Genomic DNA, 27,569 nt, shown 5'->3' on the forward strand with positions numbered 1-27,569 from the left:
AAGCCTTTAAGGGGCCTTTCCCCCTCCAGAGGGAGGGTGGCTGGGGACAGAGCTTTCGCCATACCGCTGGCACTCTTTTCCCTACGAAAACTACCTGGCACCAGGCAAAGAACATTTTAGCCCATTCTTTACTTCAGCTTAGCTTCTCTTTTCGACTGGGGTGTATTTGCTGAAAGTTTATGATGATGATTTTATTGTAATTGTCAGTACTTTCTATTTTTGTTTTTTTAAATGCTCTTAATGGCTTTTAGCAAACAGGTTTTGGGGAAATGACAATAAATAACACATTGGATCTACTTCAAGCAGCCTCCAGGCCTGACTAGCACTTGGACAGCAAAGTTGTCTCGCTGCTTCTCCTTCCCCAAGACATTGGAGGTCAGTGGTAAGGAATGAAAGCGGAGCCAGAGAACCGGTGTCGTGGGGCAGCGGCAGCGGCAGGGGAGGAGGTGGCCCTCCCAAGGGCCTCGGCCCTTCAACAACTGCTGGCAAAACCTTCTGGGGCCTTTCGCTGACTAGGCCCGTCACGTGCCTGCCCGCGGCTCTTCCTCTCCTTCCCGCTAGCTAGGCACGGACACCTTCTCCTCCCTCGCTGGGAAAGCCTCCATGGGCCACCCACAGCCATTGGCTCTCGGAAAGTGATCCCCGCAGCCTGCCCGGGTCCAGAGGCCGCTTCGGGGGCTGAACTGACGCTGGGGACCTTCTGCATGGCACTGTTTCCCCTCGGAATAAATGTCTGGGGAATGGGGAGCTGGGTGGGCTTTCTGCGTTGGCTTGCCAGAGCCAGAAGGTGAAGACGGGGCAGGGGGTCTCATGGCACACTCACACCCGTGTTATTACTAAGCGCTGAGCTGTCTGGGCGTTTTAGACTCTGGATTTCCCCTTTGCCTTTTCTGTTGACATTTGTACTCGCTATATGCAGACAGCAACAATTCTCCAAACAACTTTTGTAGCCATCGCACATGCACCAGCGTTCAGTGTTACTGGGGCATCCGCCCAGCAGGTTCCCTAGCACTGCCTTGGCCTCAGCCCTGGCTTCAACTGCCGCTGCCTCCATGCCACCGGAGGCCTTCAGAAAAATAGGCCCCGGATATACTGCTATACCCTTATAACGATCTGTTTACAGGGCCCTCTGAATTCCCAGCTTTCATTTTGAAAAGCAAGCCTCTAGCCCTTCTTGCTGCAGAAATGCAAGACGAAAGGCCTACCATAAGGGGAAGGGGCTAGGAATGAACTTCAAGGAGGCCTGCAAACGAGCTGGGAACTCGAGAGAAACTAGCAGACAGTTAGAACGTTACGACACGACAGCGGCAGGTCAGCTCCCAGCTGTTTAAACAAGTCCTTCAGTGGTACGGGGGGGGGCGGGGTAAGGGGCGGAGGCAACGAAAACTCTCGTTCGCAGGGCATCTACGCAGGCGGCACTCTTTCCAGAAAGAGAGCACCCAACCGCGCGCCGGAAAGCGCCCCGCTAAGTGGGGAGGGGGAATGCAGACCGCTCCGAAAGCCCAGGGCCGCCAAGCGGAGCGCAGCTTGCCTGGCAGCGCCGCATGGCCTTTCAGGCGGGGAGGCGCCGGCGCTGAGCAGGCCCTGCAGCTTCTGAGCGAGGCCCGCGGGGGGCGGGGGGCAGAGCGGCGGCAAGAGCACCCAACGCCTTTCTGTGCCGGACACTTTATTGAGGGGCAAACAGGGGCGCCGGCCCGCCGCTCCCACGCAGCTCGGGCGCCGGCGGCCGTCGTCGAGGCTCCCCGCAGGTCGGCCCGCCTCCCTCGCGGCGCTGCTTCCGGCCCCTCGCGGCTGTTCAGAGCTCCTCTTCGTCGGCTTGCCTGCGCGGGGAAAGCAGCGGTCAGCCCGGTGCCCCCCAGCCCAGCCCATGCCCAGCCCCCTGCCGGTGCTCGGCGCGCGGCCCCAACGGCACCCACCTGGGCTGGCGCTTCGCTCCGCAGCGGAACCGGCGGCCTGCAAGCGGGGAGGCGAGACGGTGAGACCCGGGCCCGGCGGGCGCGCCCCACGCGGCTCCGCCCAGCCCAGCCCAGCGCCGAGCCTTGGCCGGCCTGGGGCGCTGCTGGGCTGACCTCCCGCCCTCCCTCCCGCCGGACTTACTGAGCACGACGAGCAGCCCGATCAGGAACGCCACCACGGCGAAGATGAGCCCCCCGTTGCGGATGGTCTCGTAATCTGGGGCGAGCGGGGGCGAGCGAGCGTTAGGCGGTGGGCGTGCCGGCCGGGCCCCGCTCGCCCGGGCCAGCAGCTGGCGGAGGCGCCCGCCGGAGGTGGCGCTGGCCCGGGGCGCCCGTGGCCCGGAGGGCCCGCGAGGGCAGGGGGCCTCCCGCTTCTTGCCCGCCCGCCCGCGCCCGCCTTACCGTACGTGAATCTGTCCATCTCCGCCTCGGGGAAGGTCTCTGGGGAAGGAGAGGAGCCGGGAGGAGGTCAGGCGGCCGCGGCACCAGCGGGGCCTCCCCGGCCGGGCCGTCCCCAGGCGCGCATTCAACAGGGCAAGCTGCTCCCTGCAGGGCGGAGAAGCGGCTGCCCTGCCGCCCAGCGAAGGCAGGCGCCAAAGGGCGCCCGCCGGGCGGACCAGGCAGCCCCGTTCGCCTTCGGCCTGCCCTGGCTCCCAGCTGGCGGCCAGTGGCTGCCCCCGACCCCGGTTCTCTGCCGCCCTCCGCTCAGCACTGGCACCCGCCCGATCTGCGGCCGGGGGCGTCGAGGGCGGCCGGGGCAACTGAGCCGCAGGGGCAGGGGCAGGGGGCGGGCGACGGGAGCGGCTCTGCAGAGCCCCCCGCCCCGGCCTGCCTTTGTTGGCTGCCTGAAGCTGCTGCTGCTTGGCCGGCCGCCTCTGAGAACAGAGCAGCGACGCTCCCTCCGCCCGCCCGAGTGCCTGGCGCGGCAGGGCCAAGGGCCCGAGGGCATCTCTTCCCCAGACGGCGCCTCTCCCCCAGCTGCCCGAGTTCAGCTTCCCGCCCCTCTCTGCTCCGGGCAGGGGTCTCTCCAAGGACCCCTCTCGGCCCCCTAAGCCCAAGGCGAACCACAGGGAAGCCGGAGGAAGAGCAGGTGCCGCGTGCCCTTGCGGTGCCCCCAGAGGAGTCCCGGGCCGGAGCCCTCGAACTCTGCTGAGCCGCCTGCTTGCTTTCTCTCCTTTTTGCAAGAGATGGTTTCTCTTGGTTGGGGGGAGAGGGGGGGTCATCTTTTCCCGCATAGCGAAGTAAGAAAAAGCGTTAATAATAAAAATGCTTCCTTGAAGGCAGCTGTGCAGAAAGAACTGTCTTGCCAGGCCTCTGCCAGCCAACCCCCCCCCCCAGCTTGTGTGGGACAGGGAGAGCCCCCAGCCCCCAGCCCGCTCACTCACCACCAGCCATTGCCCTGTCGCTCTGCCCTGCAACTGCTGGCGGGTGCCTCGGTATGGGAAGGAGCATTGGAGGGCGGGGGCATTAATTGGGGGGGGGCAAACCTCATTAACCATTAACAGGCTCTGTGTAATGTTTATCCCAGTCACAAGGCAAAGCGCATGGCTGGCCCAGGCACTGCTTTGGAAAAACCACCTCTCCTTGGGAGGGGCCAGGAACTTGTTCTGGCAGGCCACTGCAGTGGGGGGGGGGGGCAGGCGAGACACAGAACCAGCCAGAGCCAAGCCCCACACCCAGGCCGCAGAAGGACCCCCTCTGATCAGCCAGAGGGACACAGCAAGGGTCAGGGATCATCTGTGGCCAGGGAAGCTGTGGAGGCTCTTTGGGCAGAAGACTGCTGGAGGCTCTGGGGGGGGCGGGGGCGGGGGGCTGTACACCCATCCCCTGCCCCAGACCTGCTGTGAGTGGAGATGGCGTTGCACCAATTGGGAGCCGTGACAACAGTGCTCTTACATTCCGCATTCATGTTAATGTAAAGTTGCCAGTAAAGCAAGCAAAAAGAGACTGTGAGGCGCGGGTTGTTAAAAACATTAAGACACACAAGAAGGGTTTCTTCAAATGCATCAGGAGCAGGAAACCAGTGTGTGTGGGGGGGGGGGGGTAGTTGGCTATAGAGGTGACAAAGCAACAAACAGATGAGTTAAGGAAGATGGCAGAGAAACGGAATGAATTCTTTGTATCTGTTTTCACTGTGGAAAATGTAGGTTGGGAATCCATACTGGAAAGGGTATCAAATTGAGGAATGAGAGATGACATCGTAGGACTACTAGACAAACTGAAACCAACCCGTCTTCTTGTCCAGATGTCGAACACAAGAGTCCTTAATCAACTCCTGGGTAAAATTGTTGAACTACTGACTGGTATATAGAAGAGAACTGTGATTCTCGAAAGCTTATGCTATAGTAAAGTTGGTTAGTCTTAAAGGTGCTCTCTTCTGTTCTACTCTACTACAGACTCACATGGCTAACTCCTCTGGATCTATGACTAGTATGTGCAAGAGAATTACAGAGTAGAGAATAATAGAGCCGTTTGCCGAGCATCTGTTCCAGGTAGATTAGTAGAAACTGTTATTAGAGAATGATAAAGCACGTTATTACAGGAACAAAGTGCTGAGTGAAAAATCAGTCTGGCTTCTGCCAAGAGAAGCCCTTCTGCACAACCCTTTGCAGTCAGATCTTCACTTCGGATCTCTCTGGGGCAAGAACTGTGCAGGTGGAGGGCAGAATGAGAACGGGGAGAACCGGCAGGAGGGCGGAGCTCTGAAACGCTCCTCCGTCCAACACGGGAAGGAGGCCCCGGGCCTGCACGGTTTCTTCTGAGGTAGTACCATTTCTCTGCATTGTGTCCGCGCTCGGTTTTGTGCCTAATATGCTACGCTTGTTAAGATTTCTGTGATCGCAGTACGTTGCTTATTAGATGTCTCAACTTATACCAGCTTATTCTGTGTAATTCTCTCTGATTCTCAGGGAGAACGGTCAACTAGGAATCCAGCAAATAAATTATATATTTTAAAGCTTTATTGCTCTCCCCTCTGGGGGCCCAAAGTAGCGTCCCTGCCCTCTTCCATTTCTCTTCTCAATAACAATGTCCTGTCAGGGAGCTGAGGCTGGGAGGGAGGGGGGAGGGGCCCAAGGACACCCAGCAGGATTCCATGGCAGAGCGGGATTCGAACCTGGCTCTCCCAGACTGTAGCCTGACACTCACTCTCACCACAGCACCAATCTTTGTACAACATGAGCTGAAGGGAGAGAAACTAAGGGGACACTGTCCAGACGAAGGAGCCAAGGGGCGCAGAACTCGGGGTGGGGGTGGGGGGATTTGAGCCTTGTTCGGCCAGTCGCCCTCCCAGGAAGGAGAGGGAAAGGCCTTGGGCAGGAAAGGGCGCCCAGCAAAGCAAAGAAGCTGGCCCAGGCCAGAGTTCCAGGCAGGGGAGGGGCAAGGGCGTGTCCAGCAGTTGATGCTTTCAACTTCCAGGGAAATTTCCTGATGGGCCGCTGCCCTCGTAGCCCACTGGTGGCTGGGAGCCAGCCAAGCCACTCCTCGGCCACTCTCCGCTTAGCTTCTTCACATGGGGGGAGGAGGAGGAGCCCGGCGACCTTTCCAACCGAGCAAGGGCACATGCCTCGGGGTCGCGGCTGGCTGCTGCAGTTGGCCCTCCCCCCTCACTGGCTCTGCTCACTGCCAGCAGCCCTTCAGGGCATGTTTCTGTTGTGGCTGCAGCTGGCCAGGCAGTCTGGCGGGGAGAAGAGGGGCGAGGACAGTCTTGCAACGCTTCCAGCATTCCTGCAAATGCAGGGCCTGTCCCAAGCCTCCGCTTCAGGCCGGCCCCTGGTCCCCTCTCCCTCCCCGCCCGTGGAGTGACCCCCTCCCCCGGGCCTCCCCCCACTGCTGAAGCAGCATCTCTGCTCAGGAGACCCCCTCAGCAACACACACACGTGGGCAGCCTTGGGAGGCGGGCGGGCGGGGGGGGGGTGCTTCCCCTAAGGTCTGGACTGATCCTCTGCCATGCACAGGCCCTCCTGTTGTGCTCTGTACTGGAGGCACCAAGGGGGCAGAGGGAACCGGGGCTTCCAACAGGGTCGCTTTTAAGCACGCAGTCCGCCCACAAGCATTCCGATGCAGGGCAGAGGTGTGGGGGGGGGGTCGCTCTCCCCATCACCTTGTAGCCCACTTTCCAGTCCGCTCCAAAAGTCCAGGCGGAAAGAACTGACAAGAACCACAAGGCAGGGGCTGTGATGAGAGCGCTGCTGGCGGGCCAGGCCCAGGGCAGCAGGCGGCCCTCAGAGGGCTTCTCTCAGCATGGGCCAGAGTTTGCACCCCTAGCCAGTACAGGAGGGGCTGGCGTCCTCACGGCAAAGGGAAGGACTTCCCTGCTGGAATACCAGAAGAGGGAGAGAGAAATCCCTTTGTGTTGAAGGAGAGCCCACTGCTGCCCCGGGCATCCAATCAGCCCAAGGCACAGTTCCCAGCCAACCTCTGTCTGGAAGGTCCGTCGCCCAAGAGGCTCCTGCCCAAAGACGGAGGAGCAAGGAGGAAGTCTCACAGGCTGTTGCCTTGGAGAGCCCGCTCTCGGGGGGGGGCAGCCCTGCCAGCACCCCACCCCCCACCCCCGTGCCCAGAGCCGCTCATTCTCAAGCAAAGAGTTGCACAAGGCCCCATGCCAGGGAGGTCAAGTTCTCTGCCTGGCTGCCCAAAAAAGTGCTGTCGAGAGAGATGGACTGTGGCCTACGGGGAGGGGGAGGGGGGGCTGCGCAGGAGAGAGAGCCTGCAGTCGCTGCAGCCACAGCGTGATGCATCCGCAGCTGGAGACTGGAAGAGGGGTCACGTCCCGAAGGCACCCCCACCTCTCTTCCCTGCCACTGGCACTTCTGGGCAAAGAGGGTTCTTTTTGATAGCCAAACTTGCCCACCCAGAGCCCAAAGTGGGCCCCATATCCATGCCGCCACTTTCACACTGCTTCAAGCTCCCTGAAATGACCGCTGCTCTTTCTCCAGCCTCAGTGTTCCCCAAACCACCTTTTCCATTTCCCAGGCTGCATCACGCCCTCTGGCTTTGCGAAGAGAGCTCCTGTCCTATCCATTCCCGATCACCAGTGACTCACTGAAGACCAGTTTCTTACTGCCTGTAGAATCCAGTTGAGTGCAAGAGGTTGGCAGAGGCAGAAACTCGCACCACGAACCCTTCTGGAATTCCCACCTGGCCTTCCTGCTAACCCCCCCCCCCCACGCACCACAGTCCTTCTCGGAAACAGTGGGCTGCCACTCAAAACCAAGCCACACCATACAGTTAACCGGGTGAGCCTCTCCAAGGAGTAATGCCCAAGGGAATTCTTTCCCTTGGGCAGCCAAGCTCTTGCCAAGGCAGCCAAGCTCTTGCCAGTCATTGGGGGTCTGTCCTCTCAAAGGGCTGTCTAGCAGATGCCAACCTCTGCTGGGCTGGGCTGTTCACTGAGTTCTTCTTTGGTTGGGAGTGCCGGATGGGGTGGGCCAAGTACAGACAAGGCCCAAGCTTTCGACTGGGGCCCAGCGGGTGAAAAGCACGTTCTTCTGATTGGATCTACTGATGTAATTTCAGGGGGAAACCCTCATTTCATGACTCCTGAGGCTGTACCCGTGCGATGGGATTGGGGGAGCCCAAGTGTGTAGTGGCCCCAGAGGCAGGATAATCGGGACTTGCATATAGATAACTGGGCCAGCTAAGGCCGGCCTTGACACTTCACTATTGCGAGAGTGCAGCAGGGGAGGCCCTAACTCTGTTTTACTGGTTGTTGTGCAGCAGAGACCTGGAAGAAGAGGCGGCGGCTGGAACCACGTCCGCCCCCTCCACCCACAGCAGGCGCACGCTCAATACCCAGGGAGGCACCAAGCACCAGAGCACTGGCCAAGGTGCAGCAAGAGGAGGCAGGACCCGTGAAATAGAAATGGTCTTTTATTCCTTCTCTCTCTCGGGTTTTGGGACACAACACAAAACGCAACAGTCCTTGATCACAGCGGTACGGGTTGCCTATTTCAGATGAAAACACAACAGTGCATTTGGCTTTCAAATTTACAACAGTTTTACGGCTTGGAAGTTTTCTACCTGGGTTTTTCAATGGTGGTTACCAAAAGCTCACGACAGGCTTGACAGAGAGGTACACGGCTGCAGAGAACGTGTGGCGCACACACAGCAAACACCGGGGGGGGGGGGGGAGGGGGATCTGCTATGGGTTCATTTCAACCAACCAGGGAAGTGTGATCAAGACCACCGACAAGACAAAGAGGTGGGTGAGGAGCACGAAGATGGCGCTTGCTTCACGCTGCCCTTGGCGTGTCCCACTGGCCAAAATCCATCCAGGCGGAAAACAGTCCCTGCTCTGGGCTCCACGTGCATCCAGGCAAGTCCTGGGGAAAGGGGCAATGCTCCTTGCCTCTGCACGGAAAGGACGTCCTTGCATTTAAGTGAACTGAACCCCCTTCCCTTAGCTACGTTCTCCTTTTGGATGCGTGAGCACCCTGGAAAGGAAACTGGGCAGCCAGAATCATGCCAATTGCAGGGCGGGAGGGGAGGGTTCACAAAAGTAAGTGCTTTTGCCTTGCAGCTGCTCGGACAAAGGAGCATTTGCAAAGCAGGACCCAGGCCAGCCCTGTTTGGAAGAGCGCAATTGTCTCAGGGAGGCCCTGCGGAGCTTAGAGGCTAAAAGAGGCACCATCAGCCATGTGCTGGGCTGCTGCTGCTGCTCTTCCCCTTCTCAGCCTGCCACGACTGGACAGATGGCTGCCTCCTCCTGGACGAAGCTGCCTCTTCCTTTCCAATGACCTGGAGACCATGAAAGGGGAGGGTGCAGCGATTGCCTCGCCCCTCTTGCTGAAAATGGGCCAGAGGGGAAAGGTGTGACCTCCCGCCTACGCAGAGGGGAAGGAGAGCCTTGGAGGGAGGGAGCTTCCGTGGGTGCTGAAGGGTCAAGGTTCTCCAGCCCCTCTTCCTTCATCCAGCCCCTGAGCCCCACCCAGGGACATTTCATTCTTTGACCAGCATTAAATGTCATGGAAGGTGCTTTTACGCTCCAGGGTGAACTGTTCCCCCACCCCACCCTGGGGCAGCTGCAGAGGCCCCAGGAGCCCCGTCCATCACTCGTTCTCACAGAATGGGGGTCCACATTGAAAGAGCACGAGGGAAGTGTTGGGAAACAGACAAACACAACGCCAAAGTGGAGTCAACAGTCACCACATATGAACATTATACACTGGGACGGTACTGGTGGGAGGGGAAGTCCAGTGAGGGTTTTAAATACAGAACCAATGTTCAAGACACAGAGCTCTCAGTGGTCCCTTGCAATGCCCTGCGGCCCTCGCCTCTGCGTTTCTTCCCATCATCCGCATTTCGGGTCCACTTGTCCATCATCTGGTCTCTTGATCTGCAGGAGGAGGAGGAGAGAGGAGCTGAATGAAGGGCTGGCCCTCGAGCCTTACCCGCTCTCTCGCCACAGTGGAGGCTCTGAGGACTGGACACAGAGGTGGCATTTCACTTGCATGGTGCATGAGTAGGTTTGCATTTGCCAGCCTACAGAGGGCAAATTCCAGCCCCAATGCCCCACCCTCAAGAAATTGAGAAGCAGGAGAAAAAATGGCTGGAAAATTGCATCCACAGCGGCACTCTAGGAAGTTCCCCTTGTCTCCATGGTCTTTCTTTACCACAGAGATTAGGGGAAATTCCTAGAGTCATCTGGAAGTGATGTCACAGCCTCCCCAAACTGTGTCCTCTCCCAGCTTTTGCCAAGGCAGTGCTGTCAACTCTGCTCAGGAGCAGCAAGTGGCACCCATTTCCTTCTCTCTTGGAAATGTCTGTCTGGGACCTTGCAAGCCCCGCTGGAATATATGCCTTTTCCGGACTGACTGCCAAGAATGCTGCAACGTAGCTCAAAGCCACTCTGGAAACAATTTTACAGAGAAAAAGGAAGTCCCAGTCAAGCACCGTGTGTGTGTGAGGGGATGCTTCCAGCTTCCGAAGGGCCAACGTTCGGACTGAGGCATCTGCTTTGCAAAGGCAAAATCTACCAGGCAGATGAAATCCAGAAGAGCTCCGAGGACAGCACCGCTGCTTCGTTGTTGGCCGGAAGGGGTCCCTTGCCAGCCCCCCCAGAAAGGGCTGTCCCATGGAGGAGGCTCCATCACTGGCTCAGCGATGGAGCACCTGCTCTACATACAGAAGGTGCCCCCAGTCCAACAGCCCCCGCTGGCAACTACAAAGGCTTCCAAGAAGTGGGTGGAAAATCCAGCCCCTCCCCCTCTTGTCCATGGGTCTGATTCCCACTTGCATTCCTGACCATTTAGATGCTTTGGAAGAATGAATGGCGGGGGTGGGGAGCTGGACGAAAGACAAGCAGCTCAGCTCAGGGTCTGCCATCTTCCAGCAGGTCCAGCCTGTGCGTTTTCAGACACGGACTCCCAAAGATGAGGCGAGGCGCGGATTTGGGGGGTGGGGGGAAGCCCTCCAACACTCAAGGTCTCGGGAAGCCAAATTCAGCACACACCTGAAAACTCCCCAATCCCAGATTTACTCATCACTATAGCCTGATCAAATGCAGCGCACCGAGGGCAGGTGCCCCCACCTTCTCCTGACCCCCTTCCCCTTGGTCAAGCCTCACCTCACAGCCTGAGTTCAGTTCTCCGCCTTAGGGGCTCCTGTTGCTGCAAAATAAAAATGAACACCCACATTCACGAAAGCCATGGTTCTATTCTGAAGCATTCCCGAAGGGGCCTTGAGGTCCCACCCATCAGGGCTCACGAGTCCACACCACACGACAGCCATGCCTCTTGAGGGGACAGGGTGCCCTTTGGGGGCAGCTCCCAGGGGCCTCCGGCCGTGCCTTCCCCTCCCCACAGCTGCGGGAGAGGCACATTCCCCCCCCCGGGCTTTGTGAGCGCCCTACTTAATTCCAAGCCGAGAAATGATCGGGCTGGGAGTCCCTGGCCCTGCAGACAGGCAAAGCCCCTCAGTTGCTGGGTGGGCCCCCCAAACACGAACCAGCAGGGGCTGCCTGTGGGAGAGGGCGCACCTGGGTGGCAGCTCTCCAGGTGAACCGTGAACCCGCAGAAGGCAAGTCAGTCAGACGTCACCTCAGGCCCCTCCCCGCTGGGTGCGACTCCCATGTTAGCAGGACGCAGCCCCACCCCCGGTATTTTCATGCAGCTTTTGGGCTTTCCTTGGGGCTTCTCTGCAATCTATCCTAAATCCGATGGGCTGAGATGTTTTGAGAAGCATGCCCGGGCTGCTGTGTGGATGGGAAAGTCCGTCTCCTTGCTGGCCCCAACCAAATAATGACCATTCCCCTTGCCACAGTCCCCTGCTGTGGCACAGGAACCACAAAGGGCTCTGCCTGGCTCCCCTAGGGGTGTGAGAGGGTCCAGAGATGGACCACAGAGTTTTCAGAATCTTGGCTGATGCCGGGTTTTCATCTGCACATCACCTGGCATTACTCCTGCCCCACCCCCCATTCTCCCACCTGCCTGGAAAAAAGGTGGGGGGAGGGGCACGGCCACGGGGGGGGGGTCCCCACCGAAAGCGTGCGCCTACCATGCCTATTCAACCCATGGGGCTTTTCACGTTTCAAACAATGTCATAGGCAAACAGCTACGTTATAGCATCATAAAGCCACAGTAGCTTGTCAGTTGCTGATTTGGCGGGGGTGGGGGACTCATGGCAGCAGGAGTGGCCACCACAGGGACCTGGTAGGGAAAATGTGGGGCAGCCGACCACGCGGGAGCCCCTTTGCCAAGGTGCCGAATCTCCTTCCCAAGGAACGGCCTTCAAGGAAAGGTGCTTACCGTTCACAGCAATCAAGTTCTCAGCTTGTGCCTCCTCGTCTCCTGGAGCCCTGCAATGGGAGCACAGAAGAGCCGCTGACCTGCTTGTGGGGGGTCCAACGCCCCTTTCCCCTTCCCTGAAGCCTAGGAGGGGCCTGTGCAAGTTGCGGGGCTGGGGGGAGAGGTCCATGTCGCTTTTCACATTGCAGAATAGGTGCAATTTTTCTATGTGGGGAAGCTCATTCTTTCAGACACTTATACTCCACTCTTCTCCCTAATGAGGACCCAAAGCAGCTTGTAGCATCATTCCCCCTCCCTCATTTTATCATCACAACCACCCTGTGAGGTAGGCTAAGCGGAGAGAGAGCCAGCTTCCACAGCAGAGTGGGGATTCCAGGCGGGGCCTCCCAGATCCTCCTTTGGCTCTCAACCACCTGCGTTTTGCTCTAATCCCGCTGCTAAGAATCTGCACCATGCAGGCGGTTCCCTTTCTTCCAGCTGTCCCCTGCAGCCGGGCGGCCTCCCGCCCTTGAGAGTGGAGGGCTTTAGGGGCTCTGGCTAGGAAGAGATGCAGATCTGGGGCAGAGAAGGCAGGAGACCAATGGCCCCAAGAAAAGGGTCGTGCGGGCCACCTGCGCCCCTCCACAATGCCCAATTAAATTGTAGCCTCCAAGGCCAACTTTCCTTTGCGGCGAAAGAGACACGTGGCTGTTGACGGCTGCACATAACGATGCTGACTAGAACCTTTCCCAGTTGCTCTTTGCTTAAATCCAGATTCAGAACAGAATCCATACAGGGCGAGATTGATGGGGGCAGAGGAGAGGAAGAGAGGAGCACCCCGCCCCCCCCGCCCCCCCTTCCCAGGATCCTCAGCACCACGAACGTACCGTGGCTTCTGGTTGAAGCTGCATCGGCACCGTCTGCCTGGGGAGGGAGAACATATGCTGTGAGCCTGCAAGGGGCCTCGTCTGCAGAGCAGGCAGCCGCCCCCCCCCCCCCCGCTGCCCCGCACACCCCTGGGCTCCCTGGGGCAGAGCTCCCAGCCGAGAGCTGCTCAGGCCAGGGGGTGGCTGCTGTTGGCCCCTCTGGGCAACTCTGAGGATCTTCCACCAGGCAGCAGAGTGCCTGGACAAGGCACGGAATTGGGCAGGGTGCGGCAGGGTGCGGCTGTTCACTGGGAGGATGACAACCCCCCCCCCGGCACCCCTCCACACCCCGTGCCAATTTAGGCCCATCTAGTGCAGCCCCAGACCTTCGAAGGACCTGCTCACTTACTCAGTATAAGGAGAATTCCAACGGTGAAGAAGACCACCGCAAACACCAGGCCACCAATCCGCAGGGTCTGGTAGTCTGGGGGAGATACAAGGGGGAGGCTTCTGTGCCGAGAGGCAGCCACATTTGGGGAAGAAATTCATACTGGGGAGGAGGCTGATACTCACCATAATTAAAGGGATCCTTGTCCTCCTTTGGATCAGTCACTGGGAATTAGAGGGGGGGGAAATCATGAACTGCAAGCAGCAAAACACAGAACCCCCCATCCAGGTGCCCGTCCAGGTGCCCGTCCAGGTGCCGGCTGCTGTGTGCGCAGCAGCGGGAAGCCACTTCTGTGAGCATCCAGGCAGCCACGGGGGCCCTTTGGCCGAAGAGCCACCAGAGACTGGGAAGGAACTGCTCCGCTTTTGCCTGACCGGTAGGTGGAGGGGGGGTACTGGTTACAGGCTCTTTAGCCTTGGAAGTCTCTTTCTGGAGCAGACAGTCTGAGCTCCCAAACCCAGGACAATCCATTCCACAATAGACACCTCTGAGTTGTCTCAGGGGGATCAGCACAACCCTTTCATCTTGGAGAGAGACAATGAGGTGGGGGATCTTTGGCGCACACAGCCCAAATCCACTCAGCGTGCCCAGTCTGACCTCTCTCCCCACACACACAAAGGAGTTGGGGGTCAGCATGTTTTTTCTGCCACGCCCTCTCCATCAAGAGTGGCCCTTACCGTCGGCAAAGATCGCCGGAAGCAGCAGAGAGCAGAGGAATATCAGCACCGTTTCCATGACTGCCTGAGAAGGGAGCAAGCAAGATCCATGAGTGCAGGCCAGGAAGTTTCGAGCCAGCCTCTCCCACCGCCCAGGGCACCCGCCATGCTGGCATTAGGTTGCCTTGGGCTTGGCCTGGGCTGGCAGAAGGGCTCCGGGGGCACTTCTTGCGAGGAGGGAGCCCCACAGTTCCCCTGGCTGAGTTTTCCAGAGCAACGACTCCACATAACGCCACTCAACCCCCGCCTTGGCCATCCAGCAGCCGACCTGATGCCCATGATGATGGCAAACAAAGCCCCCCAGCAGGCCCTTCTGTTCTCCCCCTTCCCAGACCTTGCCCTCTCATTGAGGCGGCAGCCTTTTCTGCCACGAGCCTTTCTGGGTTCAGCAGCCCCCGGAAATGGGCCACGCGGAGTGGCAGCCTCTTCCCCCGGACACCTTGTGGGTCACTGCATGCAAACCTTCCATCCCAGCCATGTGGGATTGTGGTGCTGGAGAACCCTGTCCCACCAGCCTAGGTACCAAACAAAGAGACGGGGAGCACAGCTGTGGGAGATCCCTTCTCCAGCTGCCATACTGGGGAGCAATGGAAGTTTCCTGGCAGTTTTCCTTCACAGCACATCAGTGATCTAACCTGGATGCGACCAGAGCATGGAGCACGGCCGCTAGGTCCTGCTTTCAAAGAAATGCCCGTAACTGGCATATCACACAAATTTGAAAAAGGTGCAGCTTGGCAGACCGGAGCTGCCTAGCACTGGCCAGGATCCAGCAGCACGCCCGAGCTGGAACCCGCTCCTTCAAGGGAGTGCCAATGTCTGCCAGGGCAGGCTGGCTCTTCTTCCCGGGAGCAGTTTTGTCATAGGAACGCATGAAGCTGCCTTCTCGGGAGTCAGACCTTCGGGCTATCAAGGACAGTCCTGCCTCTCTGGACTAGCAGGGCCTCAGGTAGAGACCTTGCACATCCCCTCGTCTGGTCCTTTTAACTGGAGTTGCCAGGGTGGGGGTTGAACCTGGGACCCCCTGAATGCCAAGCAGACGCTGTGCCACTGAGCCACAGCCCCCCCCCCGTCATGAGCATTGACTAACAGCACCCGAGCCTAGTCTGGACGAGGCTTCGGTTTACTGACCCTCATGCACGCACCGCTTCTCCACGCAGCTCTTCTCCACACCGCTTCTCCACGCAGCTCTTCAGGTCTTCCGCAGACTCACCAGGTTCGGCTGTGAAGGAGAAAAAGCGCATACTGGTAGCACCTCCCTCCAAACCCCCAGAAACCCCTCCCTGCAATTACATGTTGATGCTCAGCTTGCGTGGGGGACAAGACTGGCCCAGGCAGGGCCCCACAGCATAAAGGCCACTGGGCTGGGGGGCAGTCTCCCCCCTCCTGAAACTCGCCTGCCAAGTAAGAGGAGAACCACCCAAACGCCACCTACTCCAACCGCAGCCAGGCCTTCAGGAAGGACGACTCAGTCCCTGCTATCGAAAGCCACCAAAGTAGACCGCCGCTCCAGCAGACAAGCATCGAGGGTCTTCCAGGCCCACTGACCATAGTGTCAGCCATGATGGAGACGGGTCAAGACTTAGTGGGGTGAGTCACACACTTCCAAGCAGCTTGGCCGCCTCGCCTGGTCTCACCAACCAGAAACCATCCCTACCGCTAGGACAAGGCCACCCACCAGAAGCCTCCCGAGACTGAGTTGAGCCAAACGTGGCATCTCAGTTGCAGTGAATGGAAGTGACTGTATCTGCAAAATGCAAATGTCAGAGCCTCACTGGGGGCCCATTCTCACAAGGGGACGTCCTGCGGGGCCTGGAACCGGAGCCCCCTCCCCAGTGCAGAAAGGAAAGCTCCGCTGGCTAGCGTTGCAAAGGTACCGGAGGGGATGAAGGGAGCTCACTTTGCCCCTGTCACCACCACCAAGTTCATTCGTATTTGCTTCAAGTTCTCCTCCACTCCTATAACCCGCTACCCCTGTTCCACCACCTCAAGTTCCTTGGGAAACCAGGGAGCATTCTAGCCTCTGCTATCTGGGACGGGACACTTGGGCACAATTGTGTCCACTACCCGAGACATCTTTGCTTTCTGCCAGTACAAGGTAGGAGTGCCAAGTTAGGAGTGCCAACCCAAAGACCCCAAGAGACATCACGAAACCTTGAGGTTCCATCAGTCTCCTGGGGCACGTCATCCTAAGTGGCCCCCCACCAGTGCCTGTGAACCTAACAGGCAGTGGGAAATCCCCCCATTACCAGGCCATGCAGTTTGTCTCCAGAGAAAAGCAGTCCAGCAGCTGCCCTGCCCACTATACCCGCGGAGTTCTGGAGCAGCCCTGTGGTTGTCTGGCTGGCGCCACGAAGTCCTGAGCCACTCCTCACACCTCGGCCTTGGCAGCAACGTTGAAGCCTCGGGCCCTTCATGACCAGTCTGAGACCGCCTCCATCGGCCCAGACAGCGAATCTGCTGGGCAGCGGGGGGGGGGGGGCACACCGTCCGAATGCCTGCTCTGTCCTGAGCCCCCAAATTCAGACTGAGGGGCTGCTCTGCCAGGAGTTCTTCCTCATGTTCAGCCCCAAACTTTTCTGCTTTAATTTTAACCCATTGTTTCTGGTCTCTGAGACAACAGAAAACAACTCTGCTTCATCCCTTATGTGACAGCCCTTCAAATGCTTGAAGAGGCCTATCCTGTCACCTCTCCGCCACCTCCTCTCCAGGAGAAACATACCCAGCTCTTTCCAGCTTTCCTCACAGGACTTGGTCACCAGACCCCTCACCATCTAAATCAATCACTGGCTCAGGCCACCTTTCCTTGCCCTGACTCTAAATTGCCTTTCTTGGACAAGATGGTAGAAAGAGGGGTAGCGGAGAAGCTCCAAGTCTTCCTGCATGACTCACCTGACCCAGACCCCTTTCCGTCTGCTTTCAGGCCAGGCTATGGGAGGGAGAAGGCGCTGACGGCCTCAGTCAACAACCTCTCACTGAAGGCAGGCAAGGGCGGCGCCTCTTGGTTGTTCCTACTAGATTTATCAGCAACCTTTGACATTGTGGCCCCTGCCATCTTGCTGAGGTAAAAGTATGAACTATGATGCTCTGTATTCTTGGTGTTGGGGGGGGAGGCAATCAGTGGGAGGGCTTCTGGGCCGATTCCAGATGACTAACCTTAAGTCGCTTCATGCCGTCCTCTTCCGGATCGCGACGGGGAAAATGCGAAATATCGCGTTTCCTCGCGCGAGTTTTGCGCGTCGTCGCACAAAACTCGCGCGAGGAAACGCGATATTTCGCATTTTCCCCGTCGCGATCCGGAAGAGGACGGCATGAAGCGACTTAAGGTTAGTCATCTGGAATCGGCCCTAGTGTCCCTTCCGCACTGGCAGACCTCCTGAGGACACCTGGTTTTTTGGCCACTGTGAGACACAGTGGATGGGCCATTGGCCTGATCCAACATGGCTTCTCTTATGTTCTCTTAACCGGTGCCTGCCTGTTGTGGCACCAAGAGCCAGTTTGGTGTCATGGTTAACAGCAACAGGACTCTAATCTGGAGAACCAGGTTTGATTCCCCGCTCCTCCGCTTGAAGCCTGTTGGGTGACATTGGGACAGTCACAGCCCTCTCAGAGCTCTCTCAGCCCCACCCACCTCACAGGGGGATTGTTGTGGGGATAACAACATCCTTTGTGAATCGCTTTGAGTGGATGTTAAGTTGTCCCACAGCGGGGTACATAAATTGAATGTTATTATTTTTATTATTAAAGGGTAAATAAGTTGAAAAAGAATCCTGACAGGACAGAGGTAATTTTGATTGTGAAGACCAGTGTCCTGAATGACGTTGCGCTTCCAACTTTTGATGGGAGGCCAGCTGCTGCTGCTGCTGACTTGGTGAAGAGCCTGGGGGTTATACTGGATCCAGCATCAAGGCTGGAGAAGCCAGTTAAGGCAGCTCGGTTCAGCCCTGAAGATGCCCCCCTACCCTGATTCAGATGATCTGGCCACGTGGAGCCATGCAATGGTGGCTCTGGGCGTGGCCGGCTGTGATGCACTCAACATGGGCCTACCCTTGAAGGCAACCTGGAGACGCCAGCTGGCACAGAAGGCTGCAGATTGGCTGCTAGCCGGCAGGAAGCAGAGCCTGTAAGAACATGCAGGTCAGGCCCATTCCGCAGATGCTTCACTGGTTATCGGCAAGGCTCATTTCGAGGGGGAACGCACCAGAACACCGTTCCAGTAGTTCCCCCAAGTCAGGTGGCCCCGCCCACCCGACTTTAAAACATTCCGGGCCTTTTAGGCCTCGATTGGGGCCAAAACGGCCGCAATTGGGGCCAAAACAGCTGGGAGCGGGTCAGTGCTGGGTGGGGGAAGCATCCCCCGCCCGGCACTGACTCGATCCCGGCTGTTCTGCAATGGACTCATTGCAGCCTGGATAAGGACCAAAACAGTCCGGATCAGGTCGGTGCCGGGCAGGGGGAGCCTCCCCCACCAGGCACCGACGTGGTCCTGGCCATTTTGGGCCGAAACGGCCACAAAATGGCCATTTTCAGCCTGGATCAGATCTGTGCTGGGTGGGGGAGGCCACCCCCTCCCAGCACTGACCCGGTCCCGGCCTTTTATGCCCCAATTCAGGCTCAAATGGGCCCAAAATGGCCGTTTTCGGCCCTTTGAGGCCTGGATCTGGGCCAAAACAGCCTGGACTGGGGCAGTGCTGGGGAGGGGAGGGTTCCCCCGCTCAGCTCTGACCAGATCCGGTACTTTGTGGGCCCGATCCTGGCCCAAAAGGGACACTTTCAGCCATTTGGGCCATTTTCTGCTGGGATCAGGGCCAGAACTGCTGGGATCTGGTCGATGCCGGGTGAGGGAACCCTCCCCTGCCCAGCACCGATCTAGTCCAGGCTGTTTTGGCCGTGATCCGGGCCCAAACTGCCAGGACTGGGTCAATCTGGGCTGTTTGGGGCCTGATCCAGGCCAAAACATGCCCACGATGGCCATTTGGGGCCTGTTTTGGCCTGGATTGGGGGCAAAAGGGCTCTGAACAGCCACTACCAGGTACAGGAACACCCCCCGGTCTGGCAGCAGCAGAATCCTGGCCGTTTTGGCCTGATCAAGGGGTGTGGCATATGCTAATGAGTTCCTGCAGTTCTTTTTCTACGAAATGACCCCTGGTTACAGGGTTCAGTTTCAACACCTACAAGCCCTTAATGGCTCTGGACCCACATACCTGTGGGGTCACCTCTCCAGTGATGCCCCATTACAACAGTTCGGCTCAGCTGAGCAAAGCCGTCCAAAGGCACCACCCTGAAAATGGGTGAAATCAGCAACCGCCAGTTGATGTGCATTCTCTGTTGAATAGGCTGCCTGAGCTGGTCAGCAAGCCCCCCCCCCCCATCACTTCCCATACTGTGCAAAACAGAAATATTCAGGAGGACGTGTTTGCAAAGGAATCTGGGCGGTAATATAATGGAAGGGCTCTGGAGAGGCTCTCCTGGGAGGGACAGTAAGGCAGTCGGTCATGCTGTTTATCGTGCACCTCTCCTCCCTCGCTGCTGCAGGGCACTCGGCCTCTGTAATCCCCTTTCTTCATTATTGCATCTTATGCCTTTGACTGGTTTTCCTTTGCATCATTTTTCCAGTTCTGTGACCCCAGTTCTGCTGCACTGTTTATTGGAGGTCTTTCCTGTCTGGTGTTATTGCTTTTCAAATGTTGGAATCAGTGCAGAGCCTCGGTGAGAAAAGTAGGCTATGAATGAAGTTAATAATAATAGGCTGACAGTTGTAAGGTCATTGAGACAGATGGCCAGATGCCACGTCTGTATGCTGATTTCCACCCACCCTCCTGGAGTGGTTTGTGGTTCACCTGAAAGCCCACACTAGACTGGCTCTGCTTTCTACCCAAACGTGCCACAGGGAGGCTGCCTTTCTGACACTAGGGGCCATGTCCTGTCCTAGGAATTATCATCCAAGCCAGAGGGAAAATGATCAAAGAGGGGGCACCAGCTGAAGAGGCACCCGGCTGTGACCCTGACACCAAGCCCATCGGCCACCATCTCCCCACAAGCTGGAAGCAATCAGACCAGACCCCCCCCCCCGCCCAGCCACCTCTCCAAGGGCTCCTTTCCTGTTCACTGCATAAGGCAGTGCAGCATGTCTGGTAGTGGCGAGTGGAGAAAAGACGGGCCCTGGTGCTCCAGGCCTGAATATTGCCCCTTGAAGGAGGGCTGAAAGAGGGAGAGACTCAAGGGCTCAGCAGGGCAGGGCGTGTGCACGGCCTTGCTCCTGGGGAGCAGTAGTCCCTAGTCACTGATCCAAGGCTGTGTTCAGCCAGCTGGCCTATTGGATGATGACCCTGCTCTAGTGGGGAGGGCTGTGTTTGCACTACCAGGACTGGATAAGAGAGAGGAAGGCAATGAAGCCTCCCTGATAGCTGTGCCAGCCACAGATGACAGGGAAGGAAGGGCAGGTAGTCTTCAAATGCCACCCTGCCCTGTGCCAGTATCCAGCACACAGTACAAGAAGCAAAGAGTACATAATGACAGCCAGCTGGAAGAATATTTGAATTTGATGTTGTTGTTAGAACAGCCTCAGTTATGCAAAGCTCGCTCAGAATCCCTGAAATATCTAAATAATGATCGTGCCAGACAATTTCCACATGCAAACATGGAAATTATACATGCATTTGCAGCATGCACATAGGTTTCGTGGGTTAGCATGGCAGGTGTCACAATACACAGCAAGAACACAGAAGACGTGAAGGCCTCCTGACTAAGACCTAAGCTACCAGAGAGAAAATTACATGAGGAGGAGCGCGTGGAGTCACAATGTTAGCTGGGAAGCTGTCAATTTCCCCTCTCTACAAAGCCTGCAAAGATGGCTCCGCAGAGGGTTTGCTAATTTCCTCTTTGCCTCCTGAAGGCTCTGTCAGTTTCACCTCCCCTTCTAGGAGGCAAAGAGGAAAGAAACAAACCCTCTGAGGAAAGATCTTTGCTGGCTCTGTAGAGAAAGGAAATTGACAGAGCCTTCCGATCTCTTTTAAAACTCAGCTTCCAGTCGAACATGGCGACTCCCTTCATCTGAGTGCCTCGTGTAATTCGCCTCTTGTAGTTTAGCTCTAAGACATTTGCTAGTCAGGTATGAGTCACTTAGGGTTGCAGGGCAGGGGGAGTTACAAGGCAGTGACATTGTACATTCTTGCAGGGGCTCTCCCTTGTCTTCTACCCAATGTTTTCACAAGTACACAGCACACACACACCTGAGTCAGAGGCTTTTAGCTGCCATCATCCAAAGATCTTGGCAGAGCCAATGTTGTAAATAGCAACCTATTTGCTAACAGCAACTACAACTCAAGAGTTCACTATGTCAAAAGGCCCCAAGCTGCAGCTTTTAACAACAGAGCGCTCAGAGGCAAAGCAGACAGATGGAGGTTATTCAAGGAAGAGGAGGGAGCAGAGGGTCAAGATACGGCCTCAGGCGATACAGAAAATGCTTCAGCAGGGGGCAAGAGGTGGCCCCGAGCAGGAAAGCCCTCTGACTTCAGGTCCATCAACATATCCAATTCTCAACGTTGCCCAGTCTGTGGATACTTAAATATGGAGATTGGGACCATGGACAGAGAAGACAGATCTTTCTACAAACCTGGGAAAGTCCCAGATTTGTAAAAGGAGTGGGAACTCTAGTAGTAGCAGTAGTAGTAGTAATGGGGAGATGAGTCCCTACTCTGCCACGAACGCTTGCTGGGTGGCCTCAGGCCAGTCACACACACTCTGCCTGGCCTACCTCACAGGGTCGTTGTGAGGATAAAATGGAGGAGTGGAGAAAGACGCGCAGCCACCTTGGGTCTCCAGTGGGGAGAAAGATGGGTTATAAATGATGAATACAGCTGAAGATGTGGAGGGCATATAAAAGGTTGGTGCGTAGGTGGGAAGGAAAAAAGCAGGAAAAGGGGGTGGCTATAGAGGAGGAGGAGGAGAGAGGAAAATGAGACACCCCCCCCCTCCCCGCAAGTCGTTTGTGAGCAGCTATTTGGGAAGGGGCCGCCCAGAGGAAGAGAGAGCCCCCCTTGGCCACAGCCCCGTTCACAGGACATCCTGCCTTTTGGCCCCCGAAGCAGCTTCCCGCTTCATGGGCCAAGCTGGTGCCGTAAGACTGGTCTGGTCCCGCCTGCTCTCTTTCTGCCCGGACTCCCTCCCGTCAGGCCACGTTCTGCTTAGAGGAGAGGAATCTCGGGCAGCTGAGCTGAACGTCCCCAGGACTGCAAGAGAGGAGGCAAAAGGGAGCACTTCCCTCCCCTGGACTGGTTCCAGCTGTGCAGCGCCTCTGGCCTCCCCACTCCTCATTCTAGGCCAGACTCCCCAAGAAGGGCAGCATTCATTTGTTGCCAAATCCAGACGGCCCGAAGGTGCCCCCCCCCCGTCTTTCTCTCTTCTGCCCTCAGGATGAAACCCAAGCAGTTGTGTGTGTGTGAGGGGGAGAGGACTTCACCCCTCACCTATTTTGGATCTGAGCAAAGTCATGTTGACACCTTGCCCCAGAGAAGTGATCCAAGACTTCCCAAATGCATGCACCCTAACACACCCCCAGCACAGGCCTTCTGCATCCTTGAGATATCTATTCCCTCCCCCAATCACAACCTGAGGGGAAAGGATGTTCGGAGCACCTCCCTTCCCCCTTCCCCTCTCCCCCACCCCTCAATGTACCTCTCTCATCAGGCCTCATCTATATGTTGTGTGCACAAATGGTACACTAATGCAGGCGCGTACTTCACTTGCAGGTTTGGGCTTGACAAAATCCCTAGCAGAAGACAGCTGGCGTGGGGAGGGGGGGTTGCTCCCAAGCACCACCAAAGTAGCAACCATCAAAGCTCCAGAAAGGCCAACGCCTCAGTTAAGAGAGTCTGCCTTGAAATAAGACCAGCTAGGGCACGTCGAGAGTGAGGGACACGCGAACTGCATGTTTGCGTCTTTCTTTTGTACTCCTTGCTCAATGCATTGTTGAGCAGAGATCATGAGCGTGGCCTTTTTACTTCTAATAAATTATTTGTTTTAAATGTCAGTACTTCTTCTCTCTGCCACAGAGACTATCACCCTTTGACCAGGCTATTCCATATGGGTGCTAGAGGAAGGAAGGCACTTGGTGGTTTGATGGTTAATTCCCCAGGAGTCCATGTGCAGCAAGTTGTCCCAGTGGTAACCAGTGGGTGGGGAGCAGGAGATGTGGGCACCAGGCAGAGCCTGAGAACAGCAACATGGTAGGGAAGCCAGGAGGACTGTCCCTCTTGGCAGGTAATTCCCAAAATGACCCATTTGTGGCCATCTACGGAAGAAAGAGTGAGTGAGAAACACCCCTCCGAGGAGGAGGAAGGCCGGGAGAGCAGTGCAGGGCCAGGCGGAGATTTGGGACGGTGGCTGGCACCTCGGATACCCAAACAGAGAGGCGCTTCTGGGTTGATGGAGCCGTTCCACCACTGCTGTAATTCATGCTCCCACTGCCACCAGGGCTTTCTTCTCTTCTCAGGAAGCCTGGGGGCCACTCTCAAGTATCAGACTGGATGAAAATCAGCGTCAAGCCCCCGAGTCCTCCTACACAGCTCCTCAAGGCAAAAGAAGGCGGGTGTGGATGCCGAGAGAGACGTTCCTTCGCCTAATACATCCGCTGCCCTTGGCCTCAGTGGCTGGGAGTCCCAAGCCCTTCAAAGCCCTCCAAGCTGGTAGCGCACAGCTGCCCCCACATTTCTTCAGGCAGGTGGGATGGGTGCCGCCTGGGCACAGGGTCAGTCCCAGCTCGAGGACGAACAGGGGTGACGCCCCACAATGGAAAGTGCTATGAAGAGACTGCCCTTTGTGACCCCTCCAGAGCCTGCTCCAGAGGAGAACAAGCAATATCCTGACATATTTCAGTGGCTGCTACCTCAGTTTCCATGGCGTAATCGTGAAAATAAACAAGAAAAAAATCCCACTCCTGGAAGTCCCAAGCAAGCGGAACATGCGGGCACTAAAAAACGAAGCCCAGCATGTTGCTTTCAGTCTTGCACCAACACTGAATCACGGATGTCGTCTTCTAAGAACTGGAAATGTTTTTCCACCCCCGTTTTGGGCATGGAGGAGCTGCAGTGAGCAGGGAATCCCTCACCCGGCAAGACACCACGGCAGGCAGCCTTCCACAAGCCGCTCCACTCCCGCCTGGCTGTCAGAATCAGTCAGCCCTCGTCAGCTCCTTCTGCAGGTGCTTGCCAGGGCTAAGCCAGGCACTTTGCCCACCCACCAGATGAGCAGGCAGCAAGAGGGTGTGTACCAGCTGAGCACAGAACTTTATGGCCTGTGATCCTTGTGGGGCTAATGTTGGGAGAGGGCAGGCAGAGGAAGAAGCACCTTAAGGGAAAGCCCAATTGCCCTCGCCCGGAGGTCTGGAAAGTACCCAGAAGGCACGCCTGCTTGTGAGCCTCAGCACGGGGGGGGGGGGGGGCGCGGGGGGCGGGTTCCTGTGCCACTTCCTTCCAATGATTCCAAAAGCACTGAAAACGGAAGGCTGTCTGTCTCCACGGCTGCTTTCTTTCTCCCCCTTGCTTTTATTCCTTCTGTTATTACCGAAGCTGATAGCGGGTTAGGAAATGCACCTGCTGCACACAGCCCAACGGAGTAAAAATGGGGAGCGACGCATGAAATTAATGTAAGCAGGCTTCTTAAAGCAGGGAAAACCGGACAGTCTGCAGTGCTCCCCGCTCATACCTAACTGATATTTTTGAACTTTTCAGTGAACTTTTCTTTTCATAAGCATACTTCACTTTAGACCAAAATAAGATTCATTTTAAAGCAAAGCTTACACACTTACATCTTTTAAAACTGAAGTCATATCAAACAGGGAGCTAAAGAGATCTCTTTCCTAGGTAAAGAAAGAACCATAGGAAATAGCTATCTCCGAAGCAGCGTAAACTTGGAACGATGAACCTCAAGTTGTACTTATTATTATGGGCTTGACACTGGCCACCCGAGTCTGCCAGTGGTCATACACATCCCACCCTTGGCCCCAGCGACGCCATCTTTTGCTCACCAGGTCAGGGGAGGGCTTGGTTCTGAGAGCAGGAATGCACTTAACTCTTCCTGCCCACCAAAGAATACGGGCATGTCCCTCCTCTTCCTCTGCCCAGTGACTGCCTTCCTGCTCTCAGAAGGCTCAGGATACCTGGAGCGGGACCACCAGTGACGCCCGACACAGGCTGGACACCTGTCAGCTCCCCTCAAGTTTTGATGGGAAATGTAGGCAGCTTGGCGGAATGTTGGACAAGTGACAGCTGAAAAGTCCACTGGACAGCAGTCGGAGAGCCAAGCTGCGAGAGCAGGACGCCTACATTTCCCATCAACACTTGAGGGAAGCTGACAAGTGTCCAACCTGTACCTTTTGTCACTTGTGGTTCCGCTCCTAGTCTGCAAATGGGTGGTCTTGCAGTTCCCTTATATAGGTGCAAGAAAAACAAAGAGAAAGAAACACACATTCTGTGCTCCGTGCGTCAGTGCTAGCAATCGTCCAGTAGCAACACAACACCTCAAAAGCAGATTACCAATCAACAAAAGGCCAAACAAGACATCATAAGAAGATGCGCTACAAAGGGTCCCTGGGAAATGGAAAGAGCTCTTTCCAGGACCATCAGGGTGGCGGAAAAAGTAGCTGGATGTGCACAATTAACCCTTTCCCCCACTTGCCATTTCTAGCTCCAAACTGCACCCCCCCCCAAGTGGGACCCCCCTATAGTTCCCAACGTGGCGATGCTAGGGAGTCTGATTCGGAACAGGAAACCCACCAGCAGGCAAAAAGGGTAGAGCCTCTTATGCCCTCCCTGCTTGCTTAGGCTTTGCCCAGGCTGGATCCTGGGCCAATTATATTAGTGCATAGAGCGGTTTAGACAGCAGAACTCTGCCCCCAGCAGCCTACACGTTATTTTTAGACTCAGACTTAATCTGCCCAGCTTGGGGGGGGGGGGCGCGCCGGAGCACAGGTGCAGAGCTAGGAAAGGGCAGCCTGTCACTCTTTTCCTCCGGCTTCTTCCCCGCCGAAGCTTTTGCCTGCACTGTAGAAAAAACCCCAAGTCCCCATGATGTTTTCCTGTGGAGGCAAAAGCAACTTGTGGTTTAGGATTATTGGTGAAAAATGGCCCAAGGACGAAGAAGGAAATGGTGCCTCCCCCCCCTTCCCCGCCCAGCTGCAGCCTCAGAAAGCAAAGCGCCTGCAAAAACGGGCACCCACCACGCTCGCCCCCGCCCCCCGCCCGAGCTGTGGGGCCTCCTGCACCGGGCAGGGCAGGCCCTCTCCGGCAGCTTCCAAGCCGCGGCGCTTCCGCCCAGGCCCGCGAGGGTTTCTTCGGGAGGGGCGCCGGCTCCCTCCCCGGAAGCGTCCCTCGCGGCCAGCGCTACACGCGCAACAATTCCCCGGCCAGGCCGATGACTCACGCGCGCAGACACGCACGCGCGCACAGCCGCCGCCCGCCTCGCAAGATGGCAGCCGGCTTCGGCGCCCCCCCCAGCAGCTCTTCCCAGCACATCTGCACGCAGCGCCCCCCCCCCAGCACGTTGCGCTCCACGCGCGCCCGGACTGCGCCTTTTCTCCCGCAATCGGGGGCGCTGAAGCAGCAGCCGCCGCTCCTTCCGCCCCTCAGCTGCTGCGCGCTCCCGCCCGCCTAACAAAGCCGGGCCGAGCAGAGCCCGCGGAAGCGCCCTCCGCCCGCGGCGCGCCCAGAGGAGCCGTCCAAAGGGAGGCGGGCGAGTCGGCCTGGCGCACCGCTCGCCCCCCCCCCCCACGCCCCGCTGGGCCGGCAGGCCTCTGGGCGGAAGCCCGGCGGCCCAGGGCCTGGAGGGCTTCCCCGTCCAGTCCCGCCGCCTCCCAGGCGCGCCCGCCTGGCAGGAACGTGCCCCTGCAAGGGGAAGGGAGCGGCGCTGGGAAGCCGCGGGGCCCTTGGGGCTCGGGCGGGCGGGCGAGGCGCTGCCTCCCCGAGCGAGCCCCCGACGGCTGACCCTGCCGGGGAGCGGAGATGGGCCAGCCCTGCCGCCGCCGCCGCCCCAAGGCTCGCAGTCACCGCCTCCCGGGCGCCCTGCGGCGGCTGCCTCGAGGGGCGCCGGGACAGGCAGGCGGAGGGCCGGCCTGAGAGCTACTGGGCGGGGGGGGGGGGCGCAGCGGCCGCCCCCTCGCTCCAGGCAGCGCGCAGCAGCCCCGCGCGGCCGGCGGGAAAGAGCACCGAGCCCGCCTCGTCGAGGGAGGGGGCTGGTCGCTAGGCAACCGGGCCGAGGGAGCGCGGCAGCAGGCGGTCGGCATGGCAACAGCGGGGCCGATCGCGAGCTCGTCGCCCAGGGCTCCGGCAGGCAGGCACGTGCGCGCTCCGCGGCGGGCCGAGAGGCCGGGGCGGGGTTGGCGCGCCTCGTGCCCGCGCCGGAGCCCCCTGCGGCCAGCGTCTGCCCGGGAGCGCGCCGCGCCCCCGCCAGCGCTCTGCACACGCTCGGAGGCGCCCGGGGTCGGGCGGGAGGCAGGCGCGAGGGTGGGGCTGCGCCCGCGGCACACCCTGCCCCGCCCCGCCCCGCCCCAGGCGGGAGCCCGAGGGCCGCTCGCCGCCTCGGTCTAGCGCCGGAGCGGGGCCGGGAGCACGTCGGGCTGTTGCTCGCAGGGCCGCCGGGGCGCTGCCAGTTGGCTGGGCCGCGTCCGCCGCGGGGGCTTACCAGCAGGCTGGCGGGCGCGGAGAGGGCGCTTTCCCAGCTGGCGCGCGTCTGGCGGGCGGGCCGCGCCGTCCGGCGACGTTCCGGGAGGGCTGCCTGCCTGCCTGCCTGCCCGCCTGCCTTCCCTCCCGTGGGCGCTCCACTCGCAGTCGCGGCTGGCTGGCTGGCTGGGCTGGGCTGGGCTGGGC

The 27,569-nt window shown here is 58.1% G+C and overlaps 1 protein-coding gene across 1 annotated transcript; it reads right to left on the reverse strand.

The window, feature by feature from the left end:
- Positions 1 to 1,649: 1,649 nt before the first annotated feature.
- Positions 1,650 to 27,569, reverse strand: LOC129342262 (FXYD domain-containing ion transport regulator 6-like). The gene is made up of 12 exons (XM_054997942.1): positions 27,385 to 27,569; positions 14,839 to 14,929; positions 13,672 to 13,735; positions 13,120 to 13,158; positions 12,956 to 13,030; positions 12,568 to 12,604; positions 11,702 to 11,751; positions 3,341 to 3,397; positions 2,358 to 2,396; positions 2,098 to 2,172; positions 1,917 to 1,953; positions 1,650 to 1,820 (listed from the first exon to the last, which is right to left on the reverse strand). Exons 2-12 carry the CDS (start codon positions 14,842 to 14,844, stop codon positions 1,796 to 1,798), a joined length of 504 nt encoding a protein of 167 aa, XP_054853917.1. The 5' UTR covers positions 14,845 to 14,929; positions 27,385 to 27,569; the 3' UTR covers positions 1,650 to 1,795.

This window comes from Eublepharis macularius, chromosome 14, assembly GCF_028583425.1.
Source record: "Eublepharis macularius isolate TG4126 chromosome 14, MPM_Emac_v1.0, whole genome shotgun sequence".
Taxonomy (NCBI): domain Eukaryota; kingdom Metazoa; phylum Chordata; class Lepidosauria; order Squamata; family Eublepharidae; genus Eublepharis; species Eublepharis macularius.

Excerpts from the sequence above, each read along its gene's own strand:
- LOC129342262 (XM_054997942.1), bottom strand. Across the intron at positions 12,605-12,955 it reads TGGAATTCTCCTTATACTGA|GCAGACGGTGCCGATGCAGC; the intron begins GTAAGTGAGCAG and ends CTCCCTCCCCAG. Across the intron at positions 11,752-12,567 it reads AGCTTCAACCAGAAGCCACG|GGCTCCAGGAGACGAGGAGG; the intron begins GTACGTTCGTGG and ends CTCCCATTGCAG.